This window comes from Zosterops lateralis, assembly GCF_965231275.1.
Source record: "Zosterops lateralis genome assembly, chromosome: 6".
Lineage (NCBI taxonomy): Eukaryota > Metazoa > Chordata > Aves > Passeriformes > Zosteropidae > Zosterops > Zosterops lateralis.
In genome coordinates this window covers 53,109,678-53,137,452 of record NC_139761.1, presented here as the reverse complement: position 1 = coordinate 53,137,452, position 27,775 = coordinate 53,109,678, and the positions used below count along the sequence as shown (strand labels likewise).

At 63.9% G+C, this 27,775-nt stretch overlaps 6 protein-coding genes across 8 annotated transcripts; 4 read left to right on the top strand and 2 right to left on the bottom strand.

Moving 5' to 3' along the window:
• Positions 1-5: 5 nt before the first annotated feature.
• NDUFV1 (NADH:ubiquinone oxidoreductase core subunit V1) lies at positions 6-2,522 on the bottom strand. The gene is made up of 10 exons (XM_083863051.1): positions 2,389-2,522; positions 2,222-2,304; positions 1,981-2,151; positions 1,718-1,901; positions 1,438-1,627; positions 886-1,098; positions 651-817; positions 494-575; positions 274-419; positions 6-199 (listed from the first exon to the last, which is right to left on the bottom strand). The coding sequence occupies exons 1-10, from the start codon at positions 2,440-2,442 to the stop codon at positions 116-118; spliced, it is 1,374 nt and encodes a 457-aa protein (XP_083719177.1). The 5' UTR covers positions 2,443-2,522; the 3' UTR covers positions 6-115.
• A 324-nt stretch (positions 2,523-2,846) lies between these two features.
• On the top strand, positions 2,847-4,765 carry CABP2 (calcium binding protein 2). 2 transcript variants are annotated; one of them, XM_083863363.1, is made up of 7 exons: positions 2,847-3,184; positions 3,617-3,778; positions 3,899-3,929; positions 4,007-4,141; positions 4,216-4,325; positions 4,404-4,551; positions 4,626-4,765. In XM_083863363.1, exons 1-7 carry the CDS (start codon positions 2,942-2,944, stop codon positions 4,649-4,651), a joined length of 855 nt encoding a protein of 284 aa, XP_083719489.1. In that variant the 5' UTR covers positions 2,847-2,941; the 3' UTR covers positions 4,652-4,765. The 2 variants fall into 2 exon arrangements, with proteins under 2 accessions (XP_083719489.1, XP_083719490.1); XM_083863364.1 differs by lacking the exon at positions 2,847-3,184 and having other exon boundaries at positions 3,616-3,782.
• A 1,067-nt stretch (positions 4,766-5,832) lies between these two features.
• CDK2AP2 (cyclin dependent kinase 2 associated protein 2) lies at positions 5,833-7,064 on the top strand. Its single transcript, XM_083864220.1, has 4 exons — positions 5,833-6,259; positions 6,414-6,514; positions 6,607-6,739; positions 6,853-7,064. Exons 1-4 carry the CDS (start codon positions 6,169-6,171, stop codon positions 6,918-6,920), a joined length of 393 nt encoding a protein of 130 aa, XP_083720346.1. The 5' UTR covers positions 5,833-6,168; the 3' UTR covers positions 6,921-7,064.
• Positions 7,065-7,387: 323 nt separating this feature from the next.
• Positions 7,388-18,470, top strand: PITPNM1 (phosphatidylinositol transfer protein membrane associated 1). The gene is made up of 24 exons (XM_083863306.1): positions 7,388-7,406; positions 7,849-7,959; positions 8,587-8,801; positions 8,875-8,996; positions 11,358-11,582; positions 11,668-11,982; positions 12,301-12,396; positions 12,504-12,611; positions 12,720-12,781; positions 12,852-13,096; positions 13,598-13,787; positions 13,892-13,999; positions 14,090-14,232; positions 14,459-14,637; positions 14,958-15,128; positions 15,327-15,476; positions 15,576-15,724; positions 15,798-15,908; positions 16,043-16,159; positions 16,370-16,518; positions 16,620-16,769; positions 17,103-17,286; positions 17,533-17,661; positions 17,767-18,470. The coding sequence occupies exons 2-24, from the start codon at positions 7,882-7,884 to the stop codon at positions 18,031-18,033; spliced, it is 3,663 nt and encodes a 1,220-aa protein (XP_083719432.1). The 5' UTR covers positions 7,388-7,406; positions 7,849-7,881; the 3' UTR covers positions 18,034-18,470.
• Positions 18,471-19,083: 613 nt separating this feature from the next.
• On the bottom strand, positions 19,084-20,993 carry AIP (AHR interacting HSP90 co-chaperone). Of its 2 annotated transcripts, none has more exons than XM_083863352.1 (6): positions 20,859-20,993; positions 20,549-20,728; positions 20,167-20,355; positions 19,810-19,986; positions 19,582-19,723; positions 19,084-19,496 (listed from the first exon to the last, which is right to left on the bottom strand). In XM_083863352.1, the coding sequence occupies exons 1-6, from the start codon at positions 20,955-20,957 to the stop codon at positions 19,291-19,293; spliced, it is 993 nt and encodes a 330-aa protein (XP_083719478.1). In that variant the 5' UTR covers positions 20,958-20,993; the 3' UTR covers positions 19,084-19,290. The 2 variants fall into 2 exon arrangements, with proteins under 2 accessions (XP_083719478.1, XP_083719479.1); XM_083863353.1 differs by having other exon boundaries at positions 19,301-19,496; positions 19,590-19,723.
• A 1,450-nt stretch (positions 20,994-22,443) lies between these two features.
• Positions 22,444-26,943, top strand: LOC310910194 (scavenger receptor cysteine-rich type 1 protein M130-like; the record flags this gene model as incomplete). Its single annotated transcript, XM_083862640.1, is given in 13 exon segments — positions 22,444-22,495; positions 22,567-22,887; positions 22,976-23,296; positions 23,371-23,673; positions 23,753-24,067; positions 24,182-24,576; positions 24,580-24,934; positions 25,020-25,391; positions 25,472-25,609; positions 25,747-25,842; positions 26,062-26,145; positions 26,378-26,518; positions 26,726-26,943. Coding segments are annotated over 13 exon segments (2,988 nt in total). The 3' UTR covers positions 26,821-26,943.
• Positions 26,944-27,775: the final 832 nt, after the last annotated feature.

Sequence of the window (27,775 nt, the reverse complement as noted above, 5' to 3'; positions counted from 1 at the left end):
CAGAGCCTGGGAGCACAGCAGCATTTATTGAGGACCCTCTGGAGAACCCTCTGAGTGCTGGCAGCACCCCAGAAACCCCTTCCAAGCAGAAGAAGGGAGGTGTGGTGGTGAATCCTTATGCTGATGCTGCTCGGCCTTTGGCCTCGCTGTAGCGCCGCATCCTCTCCTCCAGCTCGGGGCGGAAGTGGCGGATGAGGCCCTGCATGGAGCAGAGAGTTGGTTAATGGGGTAGGGGAAGGCTGCTGTCCCGTCCGAGCCTTCCGGGCCTCTCACCTGCACGGGCCAGGCCGCGCCGTCGCCCAGGGCGCAGATGGTGTGTCCCTCGATCTGCTTGCTGATCTCCCAGAGCGCGTCGATCTCGGCAGCCTGCGCGTCACCCCGCACGAACCGCGCCATCACCTTGTTCATCCAGTCCACGCCTGTGGGAATTGGGATGGGGATGGGTCCCTGCAGTGCCCCGCTCTGCAGCCCCTCACTACAGCCCCCTGCTCACCTTCCCGGCACGGGGTGCACTGCCCACAGCTCTCGTGCTTGTAGAACTCGATCAGGCGCGCGATGGCTTTGATGATGTCGGTCTGGGAAGAGAGGGAGGGTGAGGAAGGTGAGGGTCCCACCGTGGCTGGGCGCGTTGAGGGAGGTGCATCCCTTACCGATTTATCCATGACGATGACGGCGGCCGTGCCCAGCCCACTCTGCGCCTGCACCAGGGAATCGAAGTCCATCAGCACCGTCTCACACACGGACTTGGGCAGCAGCGGCGTGGAGGAGCCGCCTGGGATGACGGCCAGCAGGTTGTCCCAGCCCCCACGGACACCTCCTGCAAAGAGGACGGTCAGGACGGGCAGCTCCAGTCCCGCTCCGGCCTGGCTCGGCTGCGGCACTCACCGGCATGTTTCTCAATGAGCTCCTTCAGTGGCACCGACATCTCCTCCTCCACCGTGCAGGGCGTGTTGACATGCCCCGAGATGTTGAAGAGCTTGGTGCCGGAATTCCGCTCCCGGCCGAAGCTGGCGAACCAGGCGCCGCCGCGCCGGCAGATTGTGGGGGCCACCGACACCGTCTCCACGTTGGCCACCGTGGTGGGGCAGCCGAACACGCCTGGGAAAACATTAGGAAAAAATCCCTCCCTGTGAGGGTGGTGATGCCCTGCCACAAGTGGCCCAAAGATGCTGCGGCTGCTTCATCCCTGGAAATGTCTAAGACTAGGTTCAACAGGGCTTGGAGCAACCTGGGATTGTGGTATGTAGCCCATGGAAGTGGGGTGGAATGAGACAGTCTTTTCAGGTCCCTTACAACCCACTCCATTCTATGAAACATTGGGAGCCACCAAGGGACGTGGTGTTGGCTGTGGTGTTGTCCTTGCAGCAGGACAGTGTACTGGACACAGTGGTTTTGGGGTGGCAGCTGGGGACTCAGGACAGAGCTGTGGGGCCGTACCCACGTCAGCGGGGAAGGGGGGCTTGAGGCGGGGCTTGCCCTGCTTGCCCTCGATGGACTCGATGAGCGCCGTCTCCTCCCCGCAGATGTAGGCGCCGGCGCCGCGCACCACGAACACGTCGAAGGCGTATCCCGACCCGCAGGCGTCGCCGCCCAGCAGCCCGGCCTCGTACGCCTCACGGATGGCCACCTGCAGCAAGGGGGTGGTGAACCTAGGGGCGCCCCCAGCCACGCCGGGCTGTGGGGCGGCTGTGGGGTGGCTGCGGGGCGCTCCCCCCACCTGCAGGTTGGAGGCCTCGTTGTAGAACTCCCCGCGGATGTAGATGTAGGCGGCACGGGCGCCCATGGCCCGCCCCGCCACCAGGCAGCCCTCCAGCAGCTTGTGCGGGTCGTGGCGCATGATCTCCCGGTCCTTGCAGGTGCCCGGCTCGCCCTCGTCCGCGTTCACCACCAGGTACTTGGGCCTGCGGGCAGCTCACGTCAGGGGGTGCTCTCCGCAGGGCCGGGCAGCGCTGCCGGAGCTGCGGCCGGTCCCGGTCTCACCTCCCGTCCGGGGGTTTGTTCATGAAGCTCCACTTGAGCCCGGTGGGGAACCCGGCGCCGCCGCGGCCCCGCAGCCCCGAGGTCTTGATCTCGCCGAGGATCCAGTCCACGCCCTTGAGCAGGATCTCCTTCGTCTTGTACCAGTCGCCGCGGCGCAGCGCGCCCTGCAGCCTGCGGGCACCGGGCACGGTGGCACCGGGCACGGGGCACCGCCACTCCCCACGCTGCTCCCGCTACTCACCGCCAGTCGTGCCGCCCGTAGAGGTTGGTGAAGATCCGGTCCTCATCCCGCAGCGACCCGAACTGCGTCTTCTTGGGCGCCGTCTGCGGGGACACACGGATTCAGCACGGGGAACGCTGGGACCCGTCCCACACGGTCCCGGCGCTCCTCGCCCCGTCCCCGCTCACCGAGAAGGAGGCGGCAGGCAGGCGCCGCAGCGCCAGCAGCTGCCTGCCGGCCATGGCGGGGGCCACCGGCACCGGGACCAGCACCGACCACCGTCACCTTCAGTCGCCCCCGCGGTGACGTCAGGGGGAGCGCCGGCGGCGCGGCGGTGACGTCACGAGACGGGCCAGACCAGGCCCGGTTTGGGGCGTGGCTGCGCGGAGGGGCGGGGCCAGAGCGGGGGGCGCGGTCACAAGGCGGGCTCGCGGCCCCGAGGGGGCGTGGACTCGCTGGCGGCGCGCCGGCACGTGCCCCGCGCCCGGGCCAGGTCGGGTTTCGGTGCTGAAACCGGAGCCCCCCGTCCGCCCCCCCCGGAGCCCCCCGGGGCGCCCCGATTCCTCCCCCCAGCGCCCCGGGGGGTCGCCGCCTTCCACCCGGTCTCCTGGGCGACACGGCGGGTCCCGGGGACAGCGGTGGCCTCGTCCCTGCGAGGGGCGAGCGCAGTTCGGGGCGATCTGGTTTCCTCCTGCTCGGCCCCAGTCGTGGGGAGAAGGAGCAGGAGCAGGAGCGGGCGGAATGTTCTTCCTCTTCCGCGGGCCGCAGCGGCGCGGCTCCGGCAGCCCCGCGCCTCCCGCCTGTCGGGGCAGCCCCCGGCACCACGGCCCCGGCCGGAGGGGTGTCCGCGGCTCCCGCCCGGGCCCCCGGCTCAGGGGTGGCGGCCCCGCGGGGAGCCGGGGCAGATGGAGCCGCAGTGGTGCGGCCCCCACGGAGCGTCACCGGGCTGCCGAGGAGCCGGGGCCCCGGCCCGCTCGTGGGGAGGTAACCGGCGGCAGGGACAGGGCCGGGGCACGGGGGGATCCTGCGTGCCCTCGGGACTGGGGAACAGCTGGGCGGCTGCCCACATCTGGAGCAGGGCGGCCGAGCGGGGAATAATCCGGAGGATTATGCAGGCGGGCGCGGCACCCACCCCCCCGCGCCTGCCCTGCATATCCCCTGATATTCCATAAAAACCTCAAATCCCCGGTGGCAGCCCCACGGTCTGCGCCAGCCGGCCCCCCCCGGGGCCAGGCATGTCCTGCGGCGCGGGGGCAGCCCCCAGCCATGGGCAACTGCACCAAGACCCCTGAGCGGCGGCTCCCCAAGGTGCTGCGGGGCTGTCACACCCCGCGGGGCAGCGGGAGGAGGAGGAGGAGGAGGAGGAAGGCGTCCCTGCTTGGCCCCCCTCGCCACTGATGCCTGCTCCACCCGCAGGATGGGAAGCCGCGCTCGGGCGCTCCAGGCTCCGGCGCAGGGGACCCCGAGGAGGTGCTGGAGGCGGCGCAGACCCCCCCGATGCAGGGATACTCGGTGCTGCAGGGGCTGGTGGGGCCGGCCTGCATCTTCCTGCGGCAGAGCATCGCCATCACCCAACGGGTACGCCGCTGTCCCCTCCCCGTGTCCCGCCTGCACTCCCGGGGGGCTTAGGGCAGAATCCCTGTGGGATCCCCGGGAGTAGGACCCCTCCTTCGTCTCTTCCCGTTTTCTCTTCCCCAGGACCGGGAGCTGCGGCCCGAGGAGATTGAAGGTGAGGTGCTGGGAGGGGGCCCCGCTGGGGCGGGTGGCGGTGCCGGGGTGCCGGTGGTGATGCTGTGGTGTTCCCAGAGCTGAAGCAGGCATTCCGGGAGTTCGACAAGGACCACGATGGCTACATCAGCTACAAGGACCTGGGCGAGTGCATGCGGACCATGGGATACATGCCCACGGAGATGGAGCTCATCGAGCTGTCTCAGCAGATCAGTATGTGGTGGTGGGGCAGCAGGTCCCCATCGATCCCTGCCCCACGCCCCGCTGACACCCCTCTCCTGCTGCAGCCGGGGGCAAAGTGGATTTTGATGATTTTGTGGAGCTGATGGGCCCCAAGATGCTGGCGGAGACGGCGGATATGATCGGGATCAAGGAGCTGCGTGACGCCTTCCGCGAGGTACGGGGACGGTGGGGACAGATGGGGAGGCTGCCAGCGTGCCAGAGGTGGCCGATGGCAGCGGGGCCTTGTCTGTAGTTTGACACCAACGGGGACGGACAGATCAGCATGGCGGAGCTGCGGGAGGCCATGCGCAAGCTCCTGGGGCAGCAGCTCAACTATCGGGAGGTGGATGAGATCCTCAAGGACGTGGATCTCAATGGCGACGGCCTGGTGGACTTTGAAGGTAGGAGCAGAGAAGGGGCCTGGAGCCACCCCAAGGGATATCTGGGATGTCCCACGTGTGTTTTCCCCCGGCAGAGTTTGTGCGGATGATGTCGCGCTGAGGGCGGCGTGTGCCAACACGGGACCCAAGCCCCCCGTGCCTTATGAAGAGGAGGGGGCCGCAGGTGGACCCCCCGCTCCAGGGGCTGGGGCAGTGCTGGCACAGCGGTGCCCGTGCCTGGGGTGAGGCCGGGTGCCGGAGCTGCTCCAATGTCTGACTGTGGTGGGAGGCACCGGGGTCAAAGTCGGGACCCTTTTCAGCACAGGCTCAGCCGAACTTCGCCCGCTCTCACCCTCATCTCTGCTCTGTCCCTGCATCATCCCCCTTCCCACTCAGACCTCACTCTAAAAGTCACACCATCGTGGTCCCCTCTCCTTCAGCTGTGCTCCATCCCTACTGCTCATCCCTCCAGCCTCCATTCCCACTCTGTGTGCCACTCTCAGGCTCCCCCCACACTATGTTCAATGCAGACTGCACAGCATAACCCACCCTGTCACCGTGGTTTGAGCTCAGACCTACCCCAGACCTGCCTAAGGTGAGGCATCCCTCCCGTTTCGGGGCTGGCACAGACCCTCATGGATGTTCTGGCAGCCCCCAGCACAGGGGAGACTCCTGGCAGCCCAGCCAGGAGACCCTCTAGGAGAAAAATAAAGCATTCCTGGGTGGAAGGGCCTCAGCCAGCTGCAGGCAGGGCTGCTGTAGGTACCCTCCCTACCCTAGCTGCAGTTTTGGGGCCAATTTCGCCCTTTTGAAATTATAAAACTCTCTCTACAGAATTTTGTTTTGCGTTTTATGTTGTATCCAAAGGGTTTATTCGTGATCACGCCATCCACGGGTATCCTCGGACTCCCAGTGTGTCTCATGGGAGCCGCGGAGGGAGGCGGGACCCCGGGCACCCCCTCACCCGTGCGGGCACGGGGCCCTGGGGGATGTATGGCCGGCGGGTGGGGCCGGTTCCCGGGAGGGGCGGCGGCGATGCCCGCCAGAACCCGGGCCCGGGTTCATCCCGCAGAGTCTGCCCGCCCTGACCGGCGCTGGCCCGGGGCTGTGGGCGGCACGGGCTCCCTTGGCGGGGGGGGGAGCGGCGGGGCGGATGGGGCGGCTCCCGGTCCCCCCCCCCCGCGGCCCCCGAGGTGGTGGCGCCGATGATCACGTGACCCAGAGGCGGACACCCCCTCCCGCGCGCGAGGGGGCGTGGCCTACGACGCAGTCACGTGGTCGGCGAGGGGCCGAGGGGGCGGGGCCGACGCCGCGTGTCTCCACGGTGACCGGCCGGCGGGCGGGCGCGCGGCGGCGTGATGACGTCGCAGTCGTGACGCGTCTGCGTCATCAGCGCGAGCGCCGGCGGCGGCGGAGGGGGGAGAGACCCGGGTCAGGCCGGGGCCGCGCAGCGCTACCGGGAACCGGGGCCGCCGCGCTCCGCTCCGGTTCCCGGCTTCCCGCCGGGCCGAGCGGGGCCGAGCTGAGCTGAAGAGAGGCGGGCACCGGCGATACAACCGGCGGGGCGAGCGCGGGGGCCGCACGCCGACCCCCGCCGCGGGGCTCCAGGGATCCGGGAGCGGCGGGCGGCCGTCGGGGATGTCCTACAAGCCCATCGCTCCCGCCCCCGCCACCCCCGGAGCCGCCAGCGCCAGCCCCGCCCCGCCGGGGCCCGGGGCACCGTCCGCCGGTGAGAGAACCCCGCGGTGACCGCGGGGGACGGGGGACACCGGGGGCGGAGAGGGGCCGGAGGGCTGAGGGGGGGTACCCCGGGAAGGGATGGCACCGGATAAGGGAGATACCGGGCAAAGGGGAGTGTGGCCGTGACCCTCAGTTTCCCGCAGCCACGAGTGTCCCGTCGCCCTCCGGTTCCGTCCCTGGCGCCGCCGCCCCTTTCCGGCCGCTCTTCAATGACTTCGGGCCGCCGTCCATGGGCTACGTGCAGGTGAGGCGCGGGGCCGGGGCCGGCGGGGCCGAGCGCCGCGGCGGGGGCGGCCCCCAGCCCCTCCGTCCCCGCGTGTCCCCCTGTTCCCGCAGGCCATGAAGCCCCCCGGGGCGCAGGGCTCGCAGAGCACCTACACCGACCTGCTCTCGGTCATCGAGGAGATGGGGAAGGAGATCCGGCCCACCTACGCCGGCAGCAAGAGCGCCATGGAGCGGCTGAAGCGGGGTAGGGGCAGGGAGGGGCGCCGGGCGGCCGCCAGGCTGCGCCCCCGAGGCTCCCCAGCCCCGCGGGGAGCGACTGGAGGGTGACTCGAGGTGTCCCTGTGCTTCTCCCCGCAGGGATTATCCACGCCCGGGCGCTGGTCAGGGAGTGCCTGGCAGAGACAGAGCGAAACGCCCGCACGTAACGGCAGCTGCCGCCCGGGACCCCCCGGGACATCCCGGTGGCGGCGGCGGGGCCGGGGGGGCCGCCGTGCTGCCCGAGCCCCTCCTCCCCGCGCTCTCCGCTCTTTATAAATGCGTGTTTTTATAAATAAAGGACGATGTTGGGACTTGGCCTCGGTGTGTCCCCGCGGGGGCGGGTCCCGCTGGTGATGGCGGGACGCGGGGTAGAGGTGGGGGAGAGTTTGGAGCCGCGCCGGTGTCCCGGAGCTCAGAGGTGCAGGAGCCATCAAACCACTCGCCGATCGCTTGAAAAAGTGGCTTTTTAAATAAAGCACCGGGTTTTTCCGGGGGCGGCGGTGCCGGCACACGCGGAGCGCCCGTGAGTGGCGCTCGTTGTCTTCCGCTCTCTGACGTCACGGGGGCCCCCCCTCACCTCCCTACGTCACGGCTGTCGCCGTGGGAACGGGCTGTGATGTCACGATCCGAGGGGCCGGTGCGGAGCGGCGCAGGTTCGGTGGGGCCGGGGGCGGCGGGGACCGGGGGGGCGGGCGGGGGGGAGCGGAGGGGGCCGCGTTGCCATGGCAACGGAGCCGAGCCGAGCGGGGCCGAGCCGGGCCGAACCCCGGGCCGAGGGGGGCCGAGCGGTACCGGACTGAACCGAACCGGGGGCCGAGCGGTACCGGACTCCGCCGAACCCGGGGCCGAGCTTTTCCGAGCCGGGCCGAACCTGGGGCCGAAAGCAGCCGAGCGGTACCGGACTCAGCCGAACCCGGAGCCGAGCGGTACCGGACTCAGCCGAACCCGGGGGCGGAGCGGCTCCGAGACGGGCCGAACCGGGACTGAGCGGTGCCGGGCTGAGCTGAGTGCGCCCCGAGCGGTTCTGAAGGGGTGCCGAACCGGCTTGAGCAGTCCCGAAGCCGGCCCGGTCCGGTGTAACGGAGGCCCCCTCAGGAGCTGCCCCCGCCGTGCCCCGCCGCCGCCGCCATGCTGATCAAGGAGTACCACATCCTGCTGCCCATGAGCCTGGAGGAGTACCAGGTGGCCCAGCTCTACATGATCCAGGTGGGCATACGGGGCTGAGCCATGAGGACTCGAGGGAGCTGCGGGGCTGAGGGGGGGAGGGCTGGGGGTTGCAGGGGTCTGGGGGATGGGTCTGGGGTTTGTGGGGCTGAGCCTGAGGGGTGTAGGGTCCGAGGGGTGTAGGTCCTTCAAGACTGAAGAGGTGTACAGGGCTGTGGGGCTGGGCTCGGGCAGGTGGAGGGGACTGAGACTGAGGGGGTGCAGGGGGCTGAGAGAGGCTGGAGATTGTAACCTGAGGGGTGTAGTGGGCTGTGGGGAAGCATGAAGGGTGCAGGGGCTGTCCCTGGGGATGCACAGGGGACTTTGAGGCTGAAGGTGCTGGAGGGTGTAAGGGGGCTGTGGGACTGTATGTGGGGAACAGAGGAGCTGTGGAACTGAGCTTGGAGCCTGGAGGGGCACAGGGGTGCCTGAGGCTGATCCCAAGGGATTGGCAGGTTGCAGGGATGTCACTGAGGCTTTGGGTGGGTTTGGGACCCCTGAGCCAAGCAGGGGGTCCTGGGAGCAGTTGTGGGGCTGGGGGTTGCCAGCACATGGAGACGGGAGTGCACGGGGACTCTGGGTGCCCATGGGAGTATTGGAGGGGCCACACTGAGCATCGTCTCTGTGCAGAAGAAGAGCCGGGAGGAGTCGAGTGGTGAGGGCAGCGGTGTAGAGATCCTGGCCAACCGACCCTACAGCGATGGCCCTGGGGGCAGCGGCCAGTACACCCACAAAATCTACCATGTCGGCTCCCACATCCCCAGCTGGTTCCGGGCGCTGCTCCCCAAAGCCGCGCTTCAGGTGGAAGAGGAGTCCTGGAATGCTTATCCCTACACACGCACCAGGTGGGAGCTAGGAGGTGGCAGGGTGGGCTGCAGGACTGGCCATGCCCCCAGGCTCAGTCCTGTGCCCCTCCAGGTACACATGTCCCTTCGTGGAGAAGTTTTCCATTGAGATTGAGACGTACTACCGCCCGGATGCAGGGCAGCAGACCAACATCTTCAACCTGAGCGCAGCAGAGAAGAGGCAGAGGATTTTGGGTGGGTATGGCTGGCTTGGGGAGCTGGGCGGGATGCTGTGGCTGCTGGGATTCCCATGTAGTGCTTCTGGGATGAGTGTGTAGTTGTGATGGGGCCTTAGGGGCTCAACTTCACTCTCCTTGCTGGTCCTCATGTTAAAGGGATGCTGGAAGGGAAGAGCTCCCTGGATTCTGAGCTCCCTGCCTGCTCCCTCTCAGTGCTGCTGAATTAAGTTCCACATTAAAGATATATTCAGGGACAGTTTTGTCCTCTTCCTCTTCCCTTGCCTCTATTTCTGTTTGCAGCTTCTCCTTCCTAGTACCAGCCTGCTCCCCTCTCCTTCCGTGTTCCAGCCTTGTTCTGGCATGGATTTGCCTTCTCAATCTCTCCTGGTGTACGTGGGACCCAAAACCTGCGTCCTGTGGAGTGTTCTGGATCAGCTGGAGAAGAGAGAGCTGGAAAAGCATGTCCCCATTTTCCTGCTCCCTGCCCTGCTTCCCCTCTCCCCAGGGCTTTGCTCCAGATAGCTCTCTGTCTCCTTTGCGGGGGAACTGGTGGGCAGAACTGGGAACTTGGGGTGAGATTCTTCCCTCTCCACCAGGTTCCTGTTCCTGGTGGTGTGGACATGGTCAGTTCAGGCGCCAGAGTGTGGAGTGTGACGTGCTGCCTCTTAAAATGGAGGCCTAAAATAGGCACTCGGAGGAAATGATTCATCTGACCTATTTCTCTCCCCGGCTCTTGCGGCACTGGGGATGTCCGGCTGGGATACCGATGGCTCGGACCTGGGGGCAGGAATTCTGCCCCTACTGCCCCTGGGAAGCAATCAGGGCCAAGCAGACAGCATGAGGGCATGGCTCTGTGCCCACTTCCTGGTTTTCCATTCTAGCGCCCGTCCCGTGGGTATTTCACAGGGCACTCGAATTTCCAGTGGCTGCTGCCTTCCACAGGAAGCAGGGTTGTAGTGGGACCAGCCCCAGTGTGGATCCCACTGGGATTTTCTCTGCCCTGGTGTCCTGTAGCACTGACAGATTTAAACCCCTCTCATGTTTCAAAGGGTGATGGAAAAACATGGTCTGGGTGATCCGCAAGGATAGCTGCTTCCTTGGCAGCTTTCTCCCAGTGGCAAAAGCAAAGGGAATTGGAGTGTGATGGGAATGACACTGCCAGGAGCTGCTTGGGGACAGCAGGTCCTGTCCCAGCTCTTTGCTTCTGTTATCCAAGATGCTTGGCATCATGCTGTGCATTGCATCATTTTTGTGGATTCAGGGCATCTCTAGTTTTCTTTTTTCCCCTTTTTTCAGCCCAAGCTGCAGGAAGAGAGGCTGACAGCACCTTGGGGACATCAAGGGGGGCAAATAAATGCAAGGCTTGGCACAGCCTGGGAATGGGGACAGTGATGTGGGATGGTACTGGGAGCCAGTGGGGTGCCCTGGGATCCCCCAGACCATGACCTGGAGACATGGGTGGAAAAGCCAAATTCTAGGAGATTTTATGCTGGATTGAGCCCGAATGGCTGTTGGATTGTGTTATCCTGGGTGTCATTCAGGGGCCTCTCTCTGGCCTTGGGAGGTCATCCTTATCTTGGGGGAGCTTATGCTCATTTCAGGAGAGATCACCTTTATTTGGGGATGGGGTTCATTGTCCTCCCGCCCAGCTCTCCGGAGGCTTCTGTGTCACGTGGTGGTTTTGCTGTGCCCTTTTTTGGGGGGACCTTTGGGCTTTTTTGTGGGGGGAACCAGGAGCTGTGCCGAGCTGCCCCATAAGCTGTCCCTGTCCTCAGCTCCCAAGTCCCCCAGAGTGGCCAGGATCACTCTGCAGCTGCCAGATCTGCTGGCTAATGCGTGTATGTATGTCAGCCCTGGCTCTCCGCACACTCCCAGCCCCTCCCTCCCTGTGCCCCTCCCTGGGGTGCCAGATTGGGATCCCACATGTGAATGGGGATGTCTTTGGTTGCACCAAGGGTGTCTGTGATGTTCCAGCTGTGAGATTTTATATGTTCTATCAGGAAATTCTTCCCTGTGAGGGTGGTAAGGCCTTGACAGGTTGCCCGGAGAAACTGCAGATTCTCTGTCCCTGGAAGTTTCCAAGGCCAGGTTGGATGGGGTTTGGAGCAACCTGGGATAGTGGACGGTGTCCCTGCCCATGGCAGGGGGTGAGATGAGATGACCCAAAAGGTCCCTTCCAACCAAAACCATTCCAGGATTCTATGATCTCAGAACTCCAAGATTTTAGAATTCTAGGACAGAGAGTGTTTGCTGTCAGCTGTGTTGGGTGCATGGCTTGTGGGAATAATCTGACCTGATTTTTGTCCCTTTTCCTTGTTTTCCTACCTATGCCCCCTTGCCAAACACTGTGGGGTGACAAGCACCGTTCCCCCCACAGACACCATTGACATTGTGCGTGATCCCATCTCCCCTGGGGAATACAAGCCCGAGGAGGATCCCAAACTCTACCACTCATCCAAGACAGGCCGGGGGCCACTGGGGGATGACTGGCTGGAGGCAGCAGTGGCCAGCGGGCCCCTCATGTGCGCCTACAAGCTCTGCAAGGTGGAGTTCCGATACTGGGGGATGCAGTCCAAGATCGAGCAGTTCATCCATGACGTGGGTGAGTTGGGACCCGTGGGTTGCTAGAGGGTCATTTGGGCAGCCGTGGGATCACACTGAACTCACTTCCTCCCTTCTCCCCACAGGTTTGAGGAAGGTGATGCTGCGTGCCCACCGCCAAGCCTGGTGCTGGCAGGATGAGTGGACGGACCTGACGATGGAGGATATCCGGCAGCTGGAGGAGGAGACAGCGCGAATGCTGGCACAGAAGATGGCCAAGTGTGGCGAGGATGAGGAGCCACCAGCATCTGGGATCAGCCCCGAGGGGCAGCCAGAGCCAGGTGGTCCTGGCAGGCAGGAGGAGGCTGAGCTGCAGGCAGGGACTGATACCCCCTCTGATGATACTTTTGCCAAGCAGTGGTCCACCTCTTCCCGGTCTTCTTACTCTTCCCAGCACGGAGGTGAGAGACCAGGTCTGATGTGGTTATGCTGTGAATGCTGCTGTTCTTCCACAGGAGATGTGTCAGGGGACTGTTTTGCCTGGCTTGGGTCTCCTGGGCTGGGGCTCTGGGTGTCCCAGGTATGGTCCCAGCTTTCTTGAAGGGCCCTGGGTGACCCAGGGATGGTCACGGATCTCCCAAGGAGGGACTCAGGGTGACACAGGGATGGCCCCAGATCTCCCTGGGGGGAACTGGGTCCAGGACTAAGGGGGAGCTGTGAGGCAGGAGCGAGGGTCTCTCTGCAGGGGGCTGTGAGTGCTGACCCCCCACGGGTGGCAGGGGGCGTGTCTCCTCAGAGCCTGTCGGAGTGGCGGATGCAGAACATTGCCCGGGACTCGGAGAACAGCTCCGAAGAGGAATTTTTCGATGCCCACGGTACTGGCACTATCTCGGAACAGGCTGGGTGGGGGCAAGGACGTCTGAGGATGGGCATGCAGGCACAGGGGTGTCCCCCCACCCACGCTCCCTTCCTGCCTCTGCAGAGGATCTGTCTGACAGCGATGAGGTCTTTGCCAAGGAGATGACCAAGTGGAGCTCCAACGACTTCTTGGACACGCTGGAGCGGCCAGCAGAGCTGGACGAGGCACTGGGTGAGTGTTCAGGGTGCTCTGTCCCCAGATCCTGGGGTGGGTGTCCTGAGAGGGACCTGATTCCCATCTGGAGACCCCAGCTGCCTCATCAGGGCTGTGTGCTCACAGGGGAAGGAGCCAGCGCCACCAAGGGGAATGGTGAAGGATTGGGACCATCCAGCTTTTCTGAGGTGCGTGTCCCCTACCTCGGGCTGTGCCCTCTTGCTGTGCCCCACGACTTGACTGCTCTCCTTCCTGCAGGGCAGCGCAACAGAGAGCACGGAGCAGATGTGCCGGATCCACGCCCTCTTCCTCATCCTCCACAGTGGGAATATCCTGGATCAGGGAGCGGGCGAGCCAGGCTCCAAGCAGGCAGATGTGCAGACACTGGCAGCCACCTTTGATGCTGTCACCCGCGTCCACTTTCCCGAGGCATTGGGACACGTGGCCCTGCGCCTGGTGCCCTGCCCACCCATCTGTGCTGCAGCCTATGCCCTTGTCTCCAGGTATGGATTCCTGCTGGGAAAGCAGGGGACCAGGGAGCTGGTATCCTTGGAGAGGAGACTTCACTTCTAGTGGGACATTAAGGACTGGGATGGGGGTTAAGTCCTGGTGCAGCATCTTGGGGCATATGCACGTTATGTGGTGAGATGGGATACATATAATTCCTGGTGTGGTATCCCAGGGCACATAGGTGTTTTGTTCTGGGATGAGGACAGTGAGGCAGGATGCGATGGGATAGGATGGGGATAACTCCTTGTGCAGCATCCTGGGTTGAGCAAGCGTTGTGCAGAGGGATGGGGACATCAGGGCAGCATGGAATGGCATGGAATTGGATGGGATGGGGATAACTCCGGATACAGCATCCCAGGTGAGTAAGTGTCCTGCAGTGGGAGGGAAGGGGATGGGGATTACTCCTTGTGCAGCATCCCAGGGTGAACCAGTACCATGCAGTGGGATGAGGACATCAGGACAGTCCTGTTCATCCCTCACCATGTCCCCCTCAGGCTCAGCCCCTACAGCCATGACAGGGACAGCCTGTCCAGCAGCCAAGACCACATCCCGCTGGCAGCACTCCCGCTGCTGGCCACCTCCTCAGGCACCTACCAGCATGCCGTGGGCACCGTCATCACCCGCGCCAACCAGGCCTATGCAGCCTTCCTGCAATCTGGAGAGGGCACTGGCTTCTGCGGCCAGGTGAGGTGGAATCTGGGGGGAAGCTTGGCTTCTTGGGTCCAGCTGTGACCCTGCATGGAGGGTTTGGGGGTGTCACCATCCTCATGGATCCATGGTCTCCACAGGTGGTGCTGCTGGGGGACTGCGTGGGTGGCATCCTAGGATTTGATGCCCTGTGCCAGAGCCGGACGGGCTCAGGGGGCAGCCGGAGCAGCAGCCGCCGTGGCAGCCTGGTGAGTGCCTTGCATCCCAGCACCCCCTGGGGAGGTTTTAGGGGTGCACTGGGGCTACATGGGGTCTGGGTGTTGCTGTCTCCCCTGCAGAGCATGGAGCCCATCTCCCCGGAGCAGTGCGGTGGCCCAGACCCACTGGCTGATGGGATGGAGGGAGTGCCGGTATTGGGCCAGGCCAGCCCTGAGGCCCCAGGGACACAGGGGGACAGCCAACAGCACAGCTCCACGTGCAGGTGAGCCCAAGGGGGATGGTTGGCTACCTCGTGCTTTATGGAAAGGGTGCAGTTCCCGTCTGCTTCAGGCTGGAAAGGAGCATTTCATGGAGGCCACCTGGCCCAGGGGAATCTTGCTGGAGCTCCTCTGGGATAACAGGGCCATGCCAAGCCCAGCTTTGCCATCAGGATGGTGGGAGCACGATGTTGCCATCCCTCCCCATGCCCACTGTCTCTGCTGTCCCAGCCTGCAGGCCAGCGAGGCCTCGCTGGAGGCAGAGGCACCCCGGAGTACTGGCATGGTGCTGGATGGGGCGGAGGGTGCCAGCACCCGCCTTGAATTTAAGGTATCCGGCTTCTTCCTCTTCGGTTCCCCACTGGGGCTGGTGCTCGCACTGCGCAAGACCGTCATGCCTGCTCTGGATGGTGAGGATCCCTGCCTGCTGCGGTGCCAGCCCCTGACCCTCACTGCAGGGCTCAAGTCTCTGAGTTTTGCTCACCTGACAAGCCTGAGCTCCCCAGGACCACCCCAGAGAGCCCTCTTTGGGTTTGAGCCCCTTGCATGCCCAGCCTTGGCTGTGTGGGTGTTGGTGGGTGACTGAGTGTCTCTGCTCTGTTCCAGCCTCAGCCTATCCCTGGTGCCCCAAATTTTCCTCTTTCTGTGTCCTGCTTTACCATTCTTGGGTGTTTTGCTCCTGGTGCCCCCCAGCCCTCATGGGTGCCCCTGACCTCTCTCTGTGCTGCAGTGGCCCAGTTGCGTCCTGCCTGTGAGCAGATCTACAACCTCTTCCATGCTGCCGATCCGTGTGCCTCCCGCCTGGAGCCCCTCCTGGCCAAGGCCTTCCATGCTGTGCCCCCACTCAGCGTGCCCCGATACCAGAAGTACCCCCTGGGTGATGGCACCTCATCCCTGTTGGGTGAGCAGGTTCCCACTAGGCTGGTGCCAGGCATCCTGGGCCCCTGACAGGGTACCCAGAGCACCCCACATCCTGCCTGGATTGGGGGATAGGGATGTGCAAGCCCTTCCCACTGCTCTGGGGCTCTGCTGGAGGGGTGTCTTGGCATGGTGGGTGTCCCTGGGGGCTCTGGGTGTGCTCATCCAGCTCTCTCTTCAGCGGAGGCCCTGCAGACACACTCTGCCCTGTTCCTGCCCAAAGTGGATGTGGCTGCTCCCCCTACCCCCACTGGCAGCTTTGGGGGATTCTGGAAGGGCAATGAGCTGGCAGAGCCCCCCACTCCTGCCAGCACCAGTGAGGTTGTCAAGAGTAAGTGTCATTCCTACCCGCCCCATCCCATGCGGGCACCTCAGGCTGCACAACAGGGGATGAGGTCTGGAAAAGGCTTCATCCCAGCTCTCCCTACAGTCCTGGAGCGCTGGTGGGGCCCAAAGCGCATTGACTACTCTCTGTACTGCCCCGATGCCCTGACTGCCTTCCCCACCATCACCCTACCCCACCTCTTCCACGCCAGCTACTGGGAATCCTCTGACGTGGTGGCCTTCATCCTGCGCCAGGTATGGTGGGCACGGTGGGGTGGGCAGCAAGCCAGGGCCGACACAGGCTGAGCCAGCATCATGCTGTTGGCAGGTGATGGAGAAAGAGGGGCCGCAGCCTGCGGAGAGTGAGGAGAGCTCCATCTACAGCCCCGCCATCCCTCGGGAGAAGTGGCAGCGCAAACGCACCCAAGTGAAGATCCGGGTATGTCGCCAGCGGGAGGCCACCAAGGGCATTCTGGAGTGTGTGGGTTCTAGGACAATCCCACAGCCCAGTGATGTCCCAGTGGTATCTCAGGAGCTCCCTCAGGAGCTGCTGAACACCCTGTGTGCCTGCAGAACGTGACAGCCAATCACCGTGCCTGTGATGTGATCGTGTGTGAGGGCAAAGCGCAGGTCCTCAGTGGGCGCTTCATGTACGGACCCCTGGATGTGGTGACACTGACTGGGGAGAAGGTATTGCTGGGCTCAGGGGGCCACCAGGACCCCTCAAACAGGGTGGGGTGTCCAGGACCAGGCATGGGGCTGGTGTTACCCACAGTAGGGGAAGGATGAGGTTAACAGGACCCTGTGTTAGGTAGTGGGAGAAGGTTGTAAGGACTTGCTGGTGAGGACACAGCAGGATGTGAGGGTCCAGCCTGTGCCCAGCCCGTTTCCCTCTCTCAGGTGGACATCTACATTATGACACAGCCGCTGTCAGGGAAGTGGCTGTACTACGGCACTGAGGTGACGAGTGGCAGTGGGCGCCTGACCTTCACCATCCCTCCAGACAAGGCTCTGGCCATTGGAATCTATCCTGTGCGCATGGTGGTTAGGTGAGGTGTTGCCTCAGTTTCTCCTCCAGCCCTTTTGGCAGAGCTACACCTGCTGCCCTGGCAGCAGGGCCGGTGCTGAGTTACCACCTCTGCCTTTGCAGAGGGGACCACAGCTACGCCGAGGCGTACCTGACCGTGGTGGCCCGTGGCACCGAGTCTGTTGTGTTCAGCATCGACGGCTCCTTCACTGCAAGCGTCTCCATCATGGGCAGTGACCCCAAAGTGCGGGCGGGGGCTGTGGATGTTGTAAGGTGGGTGCCCTTCAATCAGGGAGTCAGTCTCCCCATCTTTCATGGTGTGACAACTCAGTTGGGGGGAGTCAGAGCAGGGACAAGTGGGAGGGTATTCCACCACTCCCTTGCCTCCAGCACATCATCTCTATGCTGGTCCCCTATCGTGGAAAATAATCCTCTCTCAGTTTGGATGTGGTCCTCACAGCTTTGCTGTACCTTTTTGATAAAATCCCTGGGAGCAGGGAGGTTTTGGAGGCAGCACCCACATGTGCTCTATTGGGAGATCCCAGCTTCCCATAGCTGGACTGTCTCCACACAAGGCTCCTGGCAGCCACCCATGTCCCCTCCTAGGCACTGGCAGGACTCGGGGTACATGATCATCTATGTGACGGGGCGCCCTGATATGCAGAAGCACCGTGTGGTGGCCTGGCTCTCCCAGCACAACTTCCCCCACGGCGCTGTCTCCTTCTGTGACGGGCTTACCCATGACCCGCTGCGCCAGAAAGCCGCCTTCCTGCAGAGCCTGCGCACCGAGGTGGGGATGGGAATGCTGCCAGGACACAGGGCTGGTGATGGGGTGGTGTGGTCTATGCTGAATCCTGTGCACCTCTGCATCCCAGTGGAGATGCTGGGAGTTGGACTGCACTGCCATGGCAGAGCTGGAAGGTTCTCAGGGCAGGCCCCAGCCATCCCTCTCAACAAGAGGGTGTTCCAGACCCCGGGGGTGGCTGTCCCTGTGGGAAGGGCTGTTCCCTGCCCTAATGCTCTTGTTCCTGGGCAGGCAGAGATCTCCATAGTTGCCGGCTACGGCTCCACCAAGGATGTCTCCGTCTACAGCTCACTGGGACTCACACCAGCCCACATCTACATTGTGGGGCGGGCTGTCAAGAAGTTCCACAACCAGTGCCAGGTATGGTGGTGGCAGGGATGCTGACAGACTGGGGATGCAGGGAACGATGGCTGACCTCACCAGTCAGCCGTGGCCACCAGTTTAGGCTGTCTGTGTGTCCTGCAGTTCCTCTCCGAGGGTTACGTTGCCCACCTGGCCCAGTTGGAAGCCGCAGCCCTGGCTCACTCCCCCAAGGGCCCCCCACGACCTGTGCTGGGCAAAGGCACCTATGGCTGCCCGGCGCCTGTCGACTTCCTGCGGAAGCAGAGTCAGCTCCTGCGCTCCCGGGGCTCCAGCCAGGCAGAGGGGGATGGGGGCCCCCCCTCAGCACCCCCTGGCTTGTCCCGGACCAAGCCCCGCAGTGTCAGCCTCAAGCTGGAGGGTGAGGAGTGAGGGTGGCACGGACATGTCCCCCCTCAACCACATCCCTGATTTCCCAGCAAGGAGCACCTGGGGACAGAGCCAGTGCTGGGCCACGAGGCCACAGGAAGGAGTAAAGGGTGCTGGGTCCCCCGAGACTGGGGCTGTGCCGGGAGATGGCCAGAGGCCCCCAGAGGACCAGAGTGATCCCCTCAGGGCTGAGCCATTCTGCATCCTCCTGCTGCCCCCAGTCCCGTCCCCTCTGGTCCTTTGGGGCCGTTGGGCAGTGCCCAGTGGGGTCTGCACACCAGGGTCATTATCCCTGTGCAGAACTAGGGGCTCTGGCTGTGCTCCAGAGCAAGTGGCACCTCCCCACCTATTTATTTCCGTCCGGTGTCACGGGGCAGGGCTGGGTTGGGGTTCCAGAGTGGTTCCTCTGTTCCCCCCCTTTCGTTTTGGTGTTGAATAAACATGTTATGACAAGGTGCCAGCACTCGCGAGTCTGCTCTGTCCCTGTGGAAGCAGGATTCCCACCCACTGGGAAAGCCCTGGGGAGCCTCCAGGGACACCATGTCCCACAAGGAAATGGCTGTGAGGCACAGCATTTGGGTCACAAGCAATTAAGGATAAGAGCCTGGGGTGTGTGGGTTGTGCCGATGCCAATACCCTCCCCCTCATGACTTGGTTTCCCCTCATTTACCTCTAGCAGGCAATTTTTGTAGTGATCAGGGGGTATGACTGGTTTTACTTGAGTTTATCTTGGCAGAGCATGACCAGAGGTTTATAGAGATAGCAGGAACAAGCTGTTATTCTATATAAAATATTCCCGACACTGACATGACAAGAGGACACACTGGTTTGGGATGATAGCAGCAGCCTAGGGAAGTCACTATGGTGTGGCACAGAGGAGAACAGGCATGAACAGGCTGGAGCTGGGGCTGAGGCTCGGTGCTGCCCCCCTCCATGGCCACCATAAAGTATAAAAACATCAGCTAAGTGATAAAAGTTGGCAGGGAGCAGTGGGCTCATCATCGACACATCCCTGGAGTGACGATGAGCAGAGTCTAGAGCCCAGCAAAGAGCTTCAACCACATGCTGCGATGCTTTATGCTGCCACTTAAGTGCCTGGCTGTGTCCCCAGGCTGTGGCAAGCTCCGGGGCCATTTCCACTGACTTCAAATAAGTAAAATCTGTATTAAACATTAATAAACATCCATGACCATTCCACATGTGGAATATCTAAAAGAACCTGTCCTGAGAGCATTGGGCTCTCCCTTGCGGCCGTGGACTCTACTGGGAGAAGATGCCCTTGAAGCGGATCTTGTCTTCGGCGTCCTTCTCCCGCAGCCGTGCTTCCAAGCTCCGCAGCTCCTTGGAGACCACGGGGCGCAGCGAGGGGTCGAGCGCCAGAACTTTGGCGAAGTCAGCCTGCGCCTCAGCCACGTTCCACACGGCTGCATGGGCCTTGCCCCGCTTGAAGTAGGCCTTGACATTGTCTGTGGGGAGAGAGCTAGGGTCAGCAGAGCGTGGGGGTCTCCTGGTGCCTGCCACAGCCACCTGGGATGGCTTGTGGCTCCTTACCCTCGTACTTGTTGAGGATGGAGGAGCAGTGGTCCAGCACCTCGTAGTACTCCTCACACTGCAGCTTGCACTGGCAGTAGTTTAAGAGCAGGGGTGTGATCTTTTGGTCGAGCTCGATCCAGTCCGGAGAGCCTGGCTGCTCCTGTGGCATACAGAGCAGGGAAAGTGAGGGGCAGCTCTCAAGCCCTGCAGTCCCAGGGATGCCTGTGTGCAGCTGAAGAGACCTACCTTCATCTGCAGGTTCTTGAGACAGGCGATGGCATCGTAGTATTTGGCAGCCGCCTCGGGCACCTTGCCCTGCCGGTACAGCTCGTTGCCTTCCTTGTGGATCTGGGGCACAGCCTGCAGCTTCTCCTCATCTGTCATGGCCCATGGGTCCTGCTGGTAGGAGCCGGGGGGCTCCACCTGCCAGCACCCCATCATGGAATCAGAGAACAGGATCATGGAATTGTTTAGGTTGGAGAAGACCTCTAGGATCAATCGAGTCCTGCACTGCCAAGGCCATTACTAAACCACATCCCACATGCTACATCTGTGTGTTTTTTGGACACTTCCATGCCCGAGCTCCCCATGCTGGCACCTCACCTTCAGCACCTCGATGTCGAAGATGAGGGGCTGGGGGTTCTTCTGGAGCTCATCAAGGTCGGGGTATCCCAGTGAGTAGTGCTCATGCATCTGTGCGATGTTGCAGCAGTGCCGCTGCCCCTCCAGCGGATCCTTCCCTGCTGCAATGTTCCGCAGGCTCTTGGACACTAGCGGATAAAGCACCACGTGCTGCGGGAGGGAAGGGAGTACCGGAATTTGAGGAGGGCGGGGGCGAAAATACCAGGATGCCCCCGCCTCGCACTCCGCGGCTGGAGCGCACCGGGGCGCCCCAAGCCACGCCCACGACACGAAATCCCCGCCCATAAGCACAGGCCACGCCCCAACCATAAGCCACGCCCCCGGAGGTCATCGTCCCGCCCACCTTGGCGTCGCAGCGGAAGCGCGCTCGCTCGCCGGGCCGCATAGTTCGCAGCACCGCTTCCCACACCGGCAGCTTGAACTTCTTCCCGACGATGAGCTCCATGGGCTTCCCTCGCGCCCTGCTATCGTCCACTGGCGTCTCCTCATCGCCGCACCGCAGCGTCCGGTAGTGGAAAGTGGCCTGAACAGGGAGGAGCCCGCGGCGTCACCATGGCGACGCAGATGGGGGGGGAGGGGCGCGCATGCGCGCCTCCCCGCCGCGTTCCGCTTCCCACATCCCCCCCACCCGCCCGTCCCCCCGCGGACCTGACCTTCGTGCCGTCGCGGAAGTCTGGCAGCGGCCCGGTGCCCTCCCGCAGCACCTCCTTGTCCACGCCGTCCGCCCGCAGCTGCTCGACTTGCTGCGCCATCGAGCCCGCTCCGCCCGCGCCGCCCTCCCTGGCTCGGCCGCCTCCGCCGCCGCTCGGCTCTTTCCGGATAGTCGTGGCTGCGCGGGGCGCCCCCTGCCGGCCCGGAGGGAGCCCTGCGGGGCGGGGACCCCGAAAAGGGGCGTGGTCATGGCAGAGGGCGCGGCCAGAGGAGGCGGCCGGTGCTCACTTGGTGCTTGTGGTTTCCTGTCTCCCCCCACCTTTCTCGGGCGCTATTTCAGGAGACACGGGAGGCATTCCGGAATGAAAACCCCCTGTGACACTCTGGCACCTACATGGAAAGGCTGCGGTGTAGGATAGGAGGTTGATAATGTCGCCGGGAGCCACTGTGAGGGGCCCCGCCCGCCGCGGGGAGAGGGTAGTCGGGTCGTGTCCTCCCGTCAGCCCCGGCCGAGTCTCCGTGCGGGCAGGAAGGACAGGCAGCCACGACGGGGCTGCGCCACACAGTTGGTGGGACACCTCAGGGTTCAGCCCAGCTCAAAAGCCGTCCTGGGGTGACACGAGGACTGACTGTCAGGTCCCCAGTCCCACAGAAGGGCTAGTGGCCCATGGAGTTGACTGTGTTGCTACAGGAGTGACCCCGCAGGGAGCACGCTTGTTCTATCTCCACTATCACTGCTCAGCACTGCAGGGACTTGGCTCAGCCCCGTCCTCACCCTCACAGGAAGCCAAGACCACAAGGAAGCTCCTGCTCCCCTCGCTTGCACCCCTTGTTTTTTGATGGTGTTTGGTCCCAGCTTATTGAGGTGGGCCCCCAAAAATGAAGTGGGCTCTGTGTCCCTCCCCAACTGCGGCTTCACCGTGCAGCAGGCGCGGCGTTATCCGCGGCGTTATCGGCGGCAGCGCAGGTGTCGGGAGCCGCGTGCGGTCGATGGCGATGCCGGGAGCCGCCGGGGGGTAACCGCCTCCTTCCTGCCCTGGCGGCGAGGCGAGCGCGGGGCCACAGCTGCGGCAGCAGCGCCATGTGCCAGCGCCGCCGCGAGGGCCCGGGGACCCGGCACCTGCCAGCCCCGAGCGGAGCCGGGGGCTGCTGCCACCCCCCGCGGGGGAGGGGAGCTCCCCAAAAATGGGGGCTTGGAGCTTTGCCGGTGCCCGAGGCAGAGGTGGCCCCGCAGATGCTGTTGCTGGGCTTTGGGGGGAAGGCTGTCCCCATCGGGACGGCTCTTGGCAGGCTCCAGCAGCAGAGCTGTAGGCACGGGGGGTAGAGGAAGGGCCCCCGCAGCCCAGGTGCCGAGGGGGGGCTGTCTCCCCCCGGGGACATCCGGGTGGCAGCCCACTGTGGCGAGGAGGTGTGTGACGCCAGAAGCGCAGCCGAGGCTCATATTTGGGCAGGGAGCAGGTTATTGGAGGCGGCGGCCCCGCAGCCGGGAGATGAGGCGCCTGATAAAGGCTGCCCTGGTGCCGCTGCCTGCAGTGGCTCGGCTGGGGGCGAGACGTGTCCCGGCCGCGCTGGGTCGGGGCCGGTGGCATGGGGCCGGTGGCGGTGCTGGGGCTGCTGCTGTGCGTGCGGCTGTGTGCGGGTGAGTGCCGGGCGGGCGGGAGCGCGGCCCGTGGCGGTGCCGGGCCCGGCTCAGCGGGCTCCGTGCTGCAGGCTCCGGGGAGCTGCGTCTGGTGGACGGCGGCGGGCGCTGTGCCGGGCGTGTGGAGGTGAAGCACGACGGTGAGTGGGGCTCCGTGTGCGTCTTCGACTTCGACTGGGAAGCGCGTTGGGCCTCCGTGGTGTGCCGGCAGCTGGGCTGTGGCCGGGTGGCCAAGGCGTCCCCGTACGCCCCATTCGGTCAGGGCAAAGGGCGGATCTGGCTGCAGCCCTTCTTCTGCCGAGGCACCGAGGATGCGCTGCAGGAGTGTCCGCACTTCGGATGGGGCCGGCATGTCTGCGGCCACGAGCGGGATGTGGGGGTGACCTGCACAGGTGAGGGGACACGCTGGCCGTGCTGGGACAGGCACCTTGTGCTGCTGCATCCCGGGCAGGGCTGAGCCGTGCCGGTGTCCCGGTGCAGATGCCGTGGAGCTGAGGCTGGCAGGCGGTGACAGTCCCTGTGCCGGGAGGGTGGAAGTGAAGCTGCAGGGACAATGGGGATCGGTGTCAGACGACAACTGGGACATGGAGGACGCCGAGGTGGTTTGCCAGCAGCTGGGCTGTGGCTCGGCTTCCGGTGCCTACTCTGCCCTCGAGCGCTTTGGTGCAGGAGAGGGGCCCGTCAGTCTGGTCTGGGTGGACTGTGATGGGTTCGAGGCCACGCTCTGGGACTGCGAGATCCGTGGCTGGGGTCCCTATAACGGCCTCCACCATGATTTGGACACTGCCGTTGTCTGCCAAGGTAGGAGCTGGACTGTGGGGAGACACGGCCGTTCATGCACAAGCCTTGACACTGACCCTGTGCTGCTCCCGCAGGCTTTTCCCGGCTGGTCGGAGGCGATGGAGCCTGCGCCGGGCAGCTGGAGGTGCGGCAGGGCCGGGCCTGGGTCGGTGTGTGCGAGGAGGAGGTGGACATGAAGGTGGCGCAGGTGGTGTGCAGGGAGCTGGGCTGTGGGGCGGCGCTGGGCATCGCCGGCAGTGGCCGATTTGCGGCGGGATCGGGATCACTGTGGGACGGGGGCTTCCAGTGCAATGGCACGGAGCCCCTCCTCAGTGCCTGTGCCCGGCGTCCGCCCCGCAGCCGGGGCTGCAGCGGCGCCGCGGGCGTCATCTGCTCCCGTAAGTGCCGGGGCCAGCGGGGCGGGGGCTCTTGGGGTTCCCTGCACAATCCCCCTTCTTATTGCCCTTCCTGCCACAGCCTACACGGGCTTCCGGCTGGGGAACAGCAGCTCGGGATGCAGCGGGCGGGTGGAGGCGGCAGTGAGGGGGACGTGGGGGTCGGTGTGCGCCGCCGAGTGGGACCTGCCCGATGCCCACGTCCTGTGCCGCCACCTGGGCTGCGGCCGCGCCCTGAGCGTGCCCCCGGGAGGCTCCTTCGGCAGCGGGGAGGGGCCGCTGCGGCCGGACGCCTTGGGCTGCAGCGGGAGCGAGCGGCACCCGGGCCAGTGCCCCGTGGCCGTGCTGGGGAAGCCGCCGTGTGCCCCTGGAAACGCCGCGGCTGTCACCTGCTCAGGTGTGTAGGGCACCTGCGGGAGGAGCTGAAGGGCTTTTGGGGCCCTCCCAGGAACTTGGATCAGAAGATGCAGGGGTGTTCTGTGATGACGGGCTGCGTCTGGGCATTTTCCAGGGATTGTGGAGTCCCTGCGGCTGGTGGAGGGTGAGACCCGGTGCGATGGGTGGCTGGAGGTGGCCATAGACACCGGGACCTGGCGCCGAGTGCCCGCAGAGCTTTTGCTCATACGGAATTTCAGCAATGTGTGCTGGGAGCTGGACTGTGGAGGACTGGACAAGAGTCATGTTGTCCCTGGTGAGACCTACCTGACACAGGTCAACAAGACGGAGAGGGCCATCATGGAAAGGGTGATTGAAACCATCAAGGGGATAACCACTGATCTGACAACTAACGACACATATCTGAATAACCTTAAGAATTTTACTTCTATAATGACCACTGCCCCAGCTGACATCTCTCATGGGGCATCCGTGGTCTGCTCAGGTGAGTGTCCCAATAAAGGTGAGAGGTGATGGTGCCCCAGGCAGCCAGCCCAGCCCTTTCCTTCCACGCCCACAGGCAGCCGGCGGGTGAGGCTGGTGGGGAGCTCTGGGCGCTGTGCCGGGCGTGTGGAGGTCTATTCCGGTGGCAGCTGGAGCAGCGTCTGCCAGGAAGGCTGGGAGCTGCAGGACGCTGCCGTTGTGTGCCGTGAGCTGGGCTGTGGCAGGGCACTGGAGGCGCCGAGCTCGGCGCGCTTCGGTCCCGGCCCGGGGCCGCTGTGGCCGTCCATCCCCGAGTGCTCCGGGGCCGAGGAGTCTCTCTGGGAATGCGGGCGCTGGGAAAAGCGCGAGTGCGTTGGCGGCGGCGGGGCAGGGGCCGTGTGCTCAGGTCAGTGGCGGCCACTGGGGGCAGAGGCCGGCAGAAGGCCCGGGGGGTCGGTGGCCGTGCCGTGACCCCCCTGCACCCCTTGCAGAGCATCTCTCCGTGCGGCTGGCAGGCGGCGGCGGGCGCTGCCGCGGGTTCCTGGAGGTGTCCCACAAGGGCACCTGGGGCCGGGTGTGCGCCAACGGCACCAGCCCCGGCACCGGCGCCGCCGTCTGCCGCCAGCTGGGCTGTGGGCACCGGGGCCGGCTGTCGGCCGTCCCCACCCAGGAGCCGTCCCGTGCCTGGCTGGCCTGGCTGGGCTGTGAGGACGGGGCCCGCTCGCTCTGGGGGTGCCCCTCGGCACCCTGGCACCTGCAGAGCTGCGGCCCTGGCGGGGACGCCCACGTGGCTTGTGAGGAGGACAGGGATGGCGTCACTGAGACAGACACTACCCCGTATCCGGAGGGTGCCAGCAGCACAGGTAGCTCTGCCTGTTCCTGCATTCCCTATGCCAGGATGGCTGGGATCTCCTACTCTCACTGTCTGAATGTGTCCCCAAAGGTTTTCCCATCAGAACCTCCGTGGCAGTGGCTGTGGGGACTGTGCCTGTGCCAACTGTGCTGTGTGTGGTGCTGGGGACGCTGCTGTGCCTGTCCCTGGGAGCCCTGGCTGTGCTGCTGTGCCGTGCCCGGCGCCAAGGTGGGTCCTGGTGGGTAGAGGCAGGGAGAGACCTAGTTTGGGGGTCCAAGGGCTCCTATCGTGCATAACAGCTCACACAGTGAGTAGTGATGATCCCAGTGTCCAGGGCCCCAGGTGAGTGCTGCCTGTTTTTCCAGGCCCTGGCAGAGCTGCAGATGCCATCTCCAATGCTGTCTATGAGGAGCTGGACTACACCGCAATGCCCAAGTACCAGGAGGTGCTCAGTCGCTCAGGTAGGTGCAGCCCTTGTGCCCCAGCTCTGTCTGGAGTGAAGGCTCTGCCTGAGAGCCCCACAGCAGCTCTGGGTCTTGGTGGCCCAGTAATGGCTCCTCTCTAAGGGCTGTGGGTGGCCCCTCAGTACTACGGCACCCCAGTCTGCAGTGTGAAGTTCTGTTACCTGTGGTGCTGCTTGAGGCCATCCCCCCCGCGATGTCCCTGTTTGTCCCCTGCAGGTTCCCTGTCAGAGGGATCGCTCCAGAAGCTGCCCTATTACACTGGGTACAGCGTGGAGGGGAGTGACACCGAGGCAGCCCCAGGTAAGGCCACAGGGCAGGGACCCAGCGGGGAGCAGGAGGACAGAGGACACAGCTGGGCTGGGGAGCTGAGGGGACAAGTCCTCCCCTTGTTGGTGTGCAGGGAAGCATCACCTTTCCCTGCGGGAGCCAAGGGCCTCCAGCACATGCCCAGTGGCAAGGCCGTAGGGGATGGCAGAGGCAGAGCCCTGCCAGGGCTGCTGGTCACTGCCATGGAGCCCTGTGCCTGTCCCAGATCCCCCTGCCTGGCCCCAGCAAGGAACCCCGGACGGCTACGACGATGTCCTGGATGTGCCGCAGGAGGCCCCCGCTGCCAGCACTGGGGACATCTCCGAGAGGATGTCACAGCCCAGGTGGATCAGTGTCCTCCCCACAGGTAGGAGGGCTCACAGCTGCCCTGTCCCCTCTGCAGAGCCACTCCCTGGCAGGGTTTGTCTGTGGGGAAGGGCAGGGACCCAGCAGCAGATCCATGGGTGCTGTGGTCAGAGCCCAGGTGGGGTGTGTGAGAGGGGACATGGAGCTGCCTGTCCCCTCAGGCACCTTGCTGTGCTCTCTCTCCAAGGTGGGATCTGCTCCCCTCCAGGTCTCCCAGGAGCAGCCAGTGACCCCTCAGAACAGCCCCTGGCACACACGGACTATGATGATGTCGGCATCAGCACCCTGGGGACGTTGCCATGAGGATGGCCTGGCCATGTCCCAGCCCTGGGGACAGGTGTGTGGCAGTGTGGTTGGGGCCTGTCCCCAGGAAGGGGTGGCCCTGCCCACAGAGGTCACCCCTCCCTGCCCAGCGCTGCAGGAAAACAGCTCCAGTGTAGGGATTGTCTTTGATTTCAGAGTAAATTTCTCTTTCTTCCTGTTAAATCCAAACTGCTCAGTGACTCTTTCCCAGGTTTGGGACATCACTCCAGCTCTGGAACCTCTATACCACATATATCAGTCATATCCTTGGGGATGTGAGGCAGTAACTGAATGCACAGACATATCCAAATACATGGTTGCATGAGGGGCAAGAGCACATGGAGATTGCTGGGATTGTCTGCAGGGCATTTATTTGGCACTGCCAAATGCTCACAAGTGTTCCCAGCAGCTCCGAGGGGAGAAGGGAGAGGGAAGGACCCGGACCTCTGCCCACCTGCAGATGCAGCAGGATCTCCCCCTTGTGTCCCACACCTGCTGCACGTTCAGACCCAGTGGCAGCAGTGAGAGCTGGGCTGGGAATGGCTGTGGTTGTTGGAAGGACTTTTCCTAAAGGAGGGGAGGTCTCCTGAAGGAGGGGAATGCCTTCCTGCTCTCCAGCAGGACCCTGTGGTGGCAGGGCAGCCAGGCCATGGTCCCTGCCTGCAGCATAGAATCACAGAATGTGTAGGTTGGAAAAGACCTTCAAGATCATTGAGTCCAATTCAGCCCTAACACCTCAACTGGATCATGGCATCAAGTGCCACATCCAGTGTTTTTTAAACACGTCCAGAGATGGTGACTCCACCACCTCCCGAAGCAGACTATTCCAGTCTTTAATCACTCTTCCCGTGAAAAACTTCTTCCTAATATCCATCCTGTATTTCCCTTGACACAGCCTGAGACTGTGTCCTCTCCTTCTGTCAGTTGCTGCCTGGAGAAAGAGACCAACCCCCGG

What these genes read in the sequence shown, in the direction of transcription:
- NDUFV1 (XM_083863051.1), bottom strand. Translation starts at nt 2,442, where the DNA reads ATGGCCGGCAGGCAGCTGCTGGCGCTGCGGCGCCTGCCTGCCGCCTCC. An exon ending in TCATCGTCATGGATAAATCG is followed by an intron (nt 576 to 650) that starts GTAAGGGATGCA and finishes CTCTCTTCCCAG; the next exon opens with ACCGACATCATCAAAGCCAT. An exon ending in GTGCACCCCGTGCCGGGAAG is followed by an intron (nt 420 to 493) that starts GTGAGCAGGGGG and finishes CAATTCCCACAG; the next exon opens with GCGTGGACTGGATGAACAAG.
- CABP2 (XM_083863363.1), top strand. Translation starts at nt 2,942, where the DNA reads ATGTTCTTCCTCTTCCGCGGGCCGCAGCGGCGCGGCTCCGGCAGCCCC. An exon ending in GCGGCCCGAGGAGATTGAAG is followed by an intron (nt 3,930 to 4,006) that starts GTGAGGTGCTGG and finishes TGGTGTTCCCAG; the next exon opens with AGCTGAAGCAGGCATTCCGG. An exon ending in TGCGTGACGCCTTCCGCGAG is followed by an intron (nt 4,326 to 4,403) that starts GTACGGGGACGG and finishes CCTTGTCTGTAG; the next exon opens with TTTGACACCAACGGGGACGG.
- CDK2AP2 (XM_083864220.1), top strand. Translation starts at nt 6,169, where the DNA reads ATGTCCTACAAGCCCATCGCTCCCGCCCCCGCCACCCCCGGAGCCGCC. An exon ending in GCCCGGGGCACCGTCCGCCG is followed by an intron (nt 6,260 to 6,413) that starts GTGAGAGAACCC and finishes AGTTTCCCGCAG; the next exon opens with CCACGAGTGTCCCGTCGCCC. An exon ending in CGTCCATGGGCTACGTGCAG is followed by an intron (nt 6,515 to 6,606) that starts GTGAGGCGCGGG and finishes CTGTTCCCGCAG; the next exon opens with GCCATGAAGCCCCCCGGGGC.
- PITPNM1 (XM_083863306.1), top strand. Translation starts at nt 7,882, where the DNA reads ATGCTGATCAAGGAGTACCACATCCTGCTGCCCATGAGCCTGGAGGAG. An exon ending in GCACTGGCTTCTGCGGCCAG is followed by an intron (nt 13,788 to 13,891) that starts GTGAGGTGGAAT and finishes TGGTCTCCACAG; the next exon opens with GTGGTGCTGCTGGGGGACTG. An exon ending in TGGCACCTCATCCCTGTTGG is followed by an intron (nt 15,129 to 15,326) that starts GTGAGCAGGTTC and finishes CTCTCTCTTCAG; the next exon opens with CGGAGGCCCTGCAGACACAC.
- AIP (XM_083863352.1), bottom strand. Translation starts at nt 20,957, where the DNA reads ATGGCGCAGCAAGTCGAGCAGCTGCGGGCGGACGGCGTGGACAAGGAG. An exon ending in GCTTCCGCTGCGACGCCAAG is followed by an intron (nt 20,356 to 20,548) that starts GTGGGCGGGACG and finishes TCCCTCCCGCAG; the next exon opens with CACGTGGTGCTTTATCCGCT. An exon ending in CATCCTCAACAAGTACGAGG is followed by an intron (nt 19,497 to 19,581) that starts GTAAGGAGCCAC and finishes CTCTCCCCACAG; the next exon opens with ACAATGTCAAGGCCTACTTC.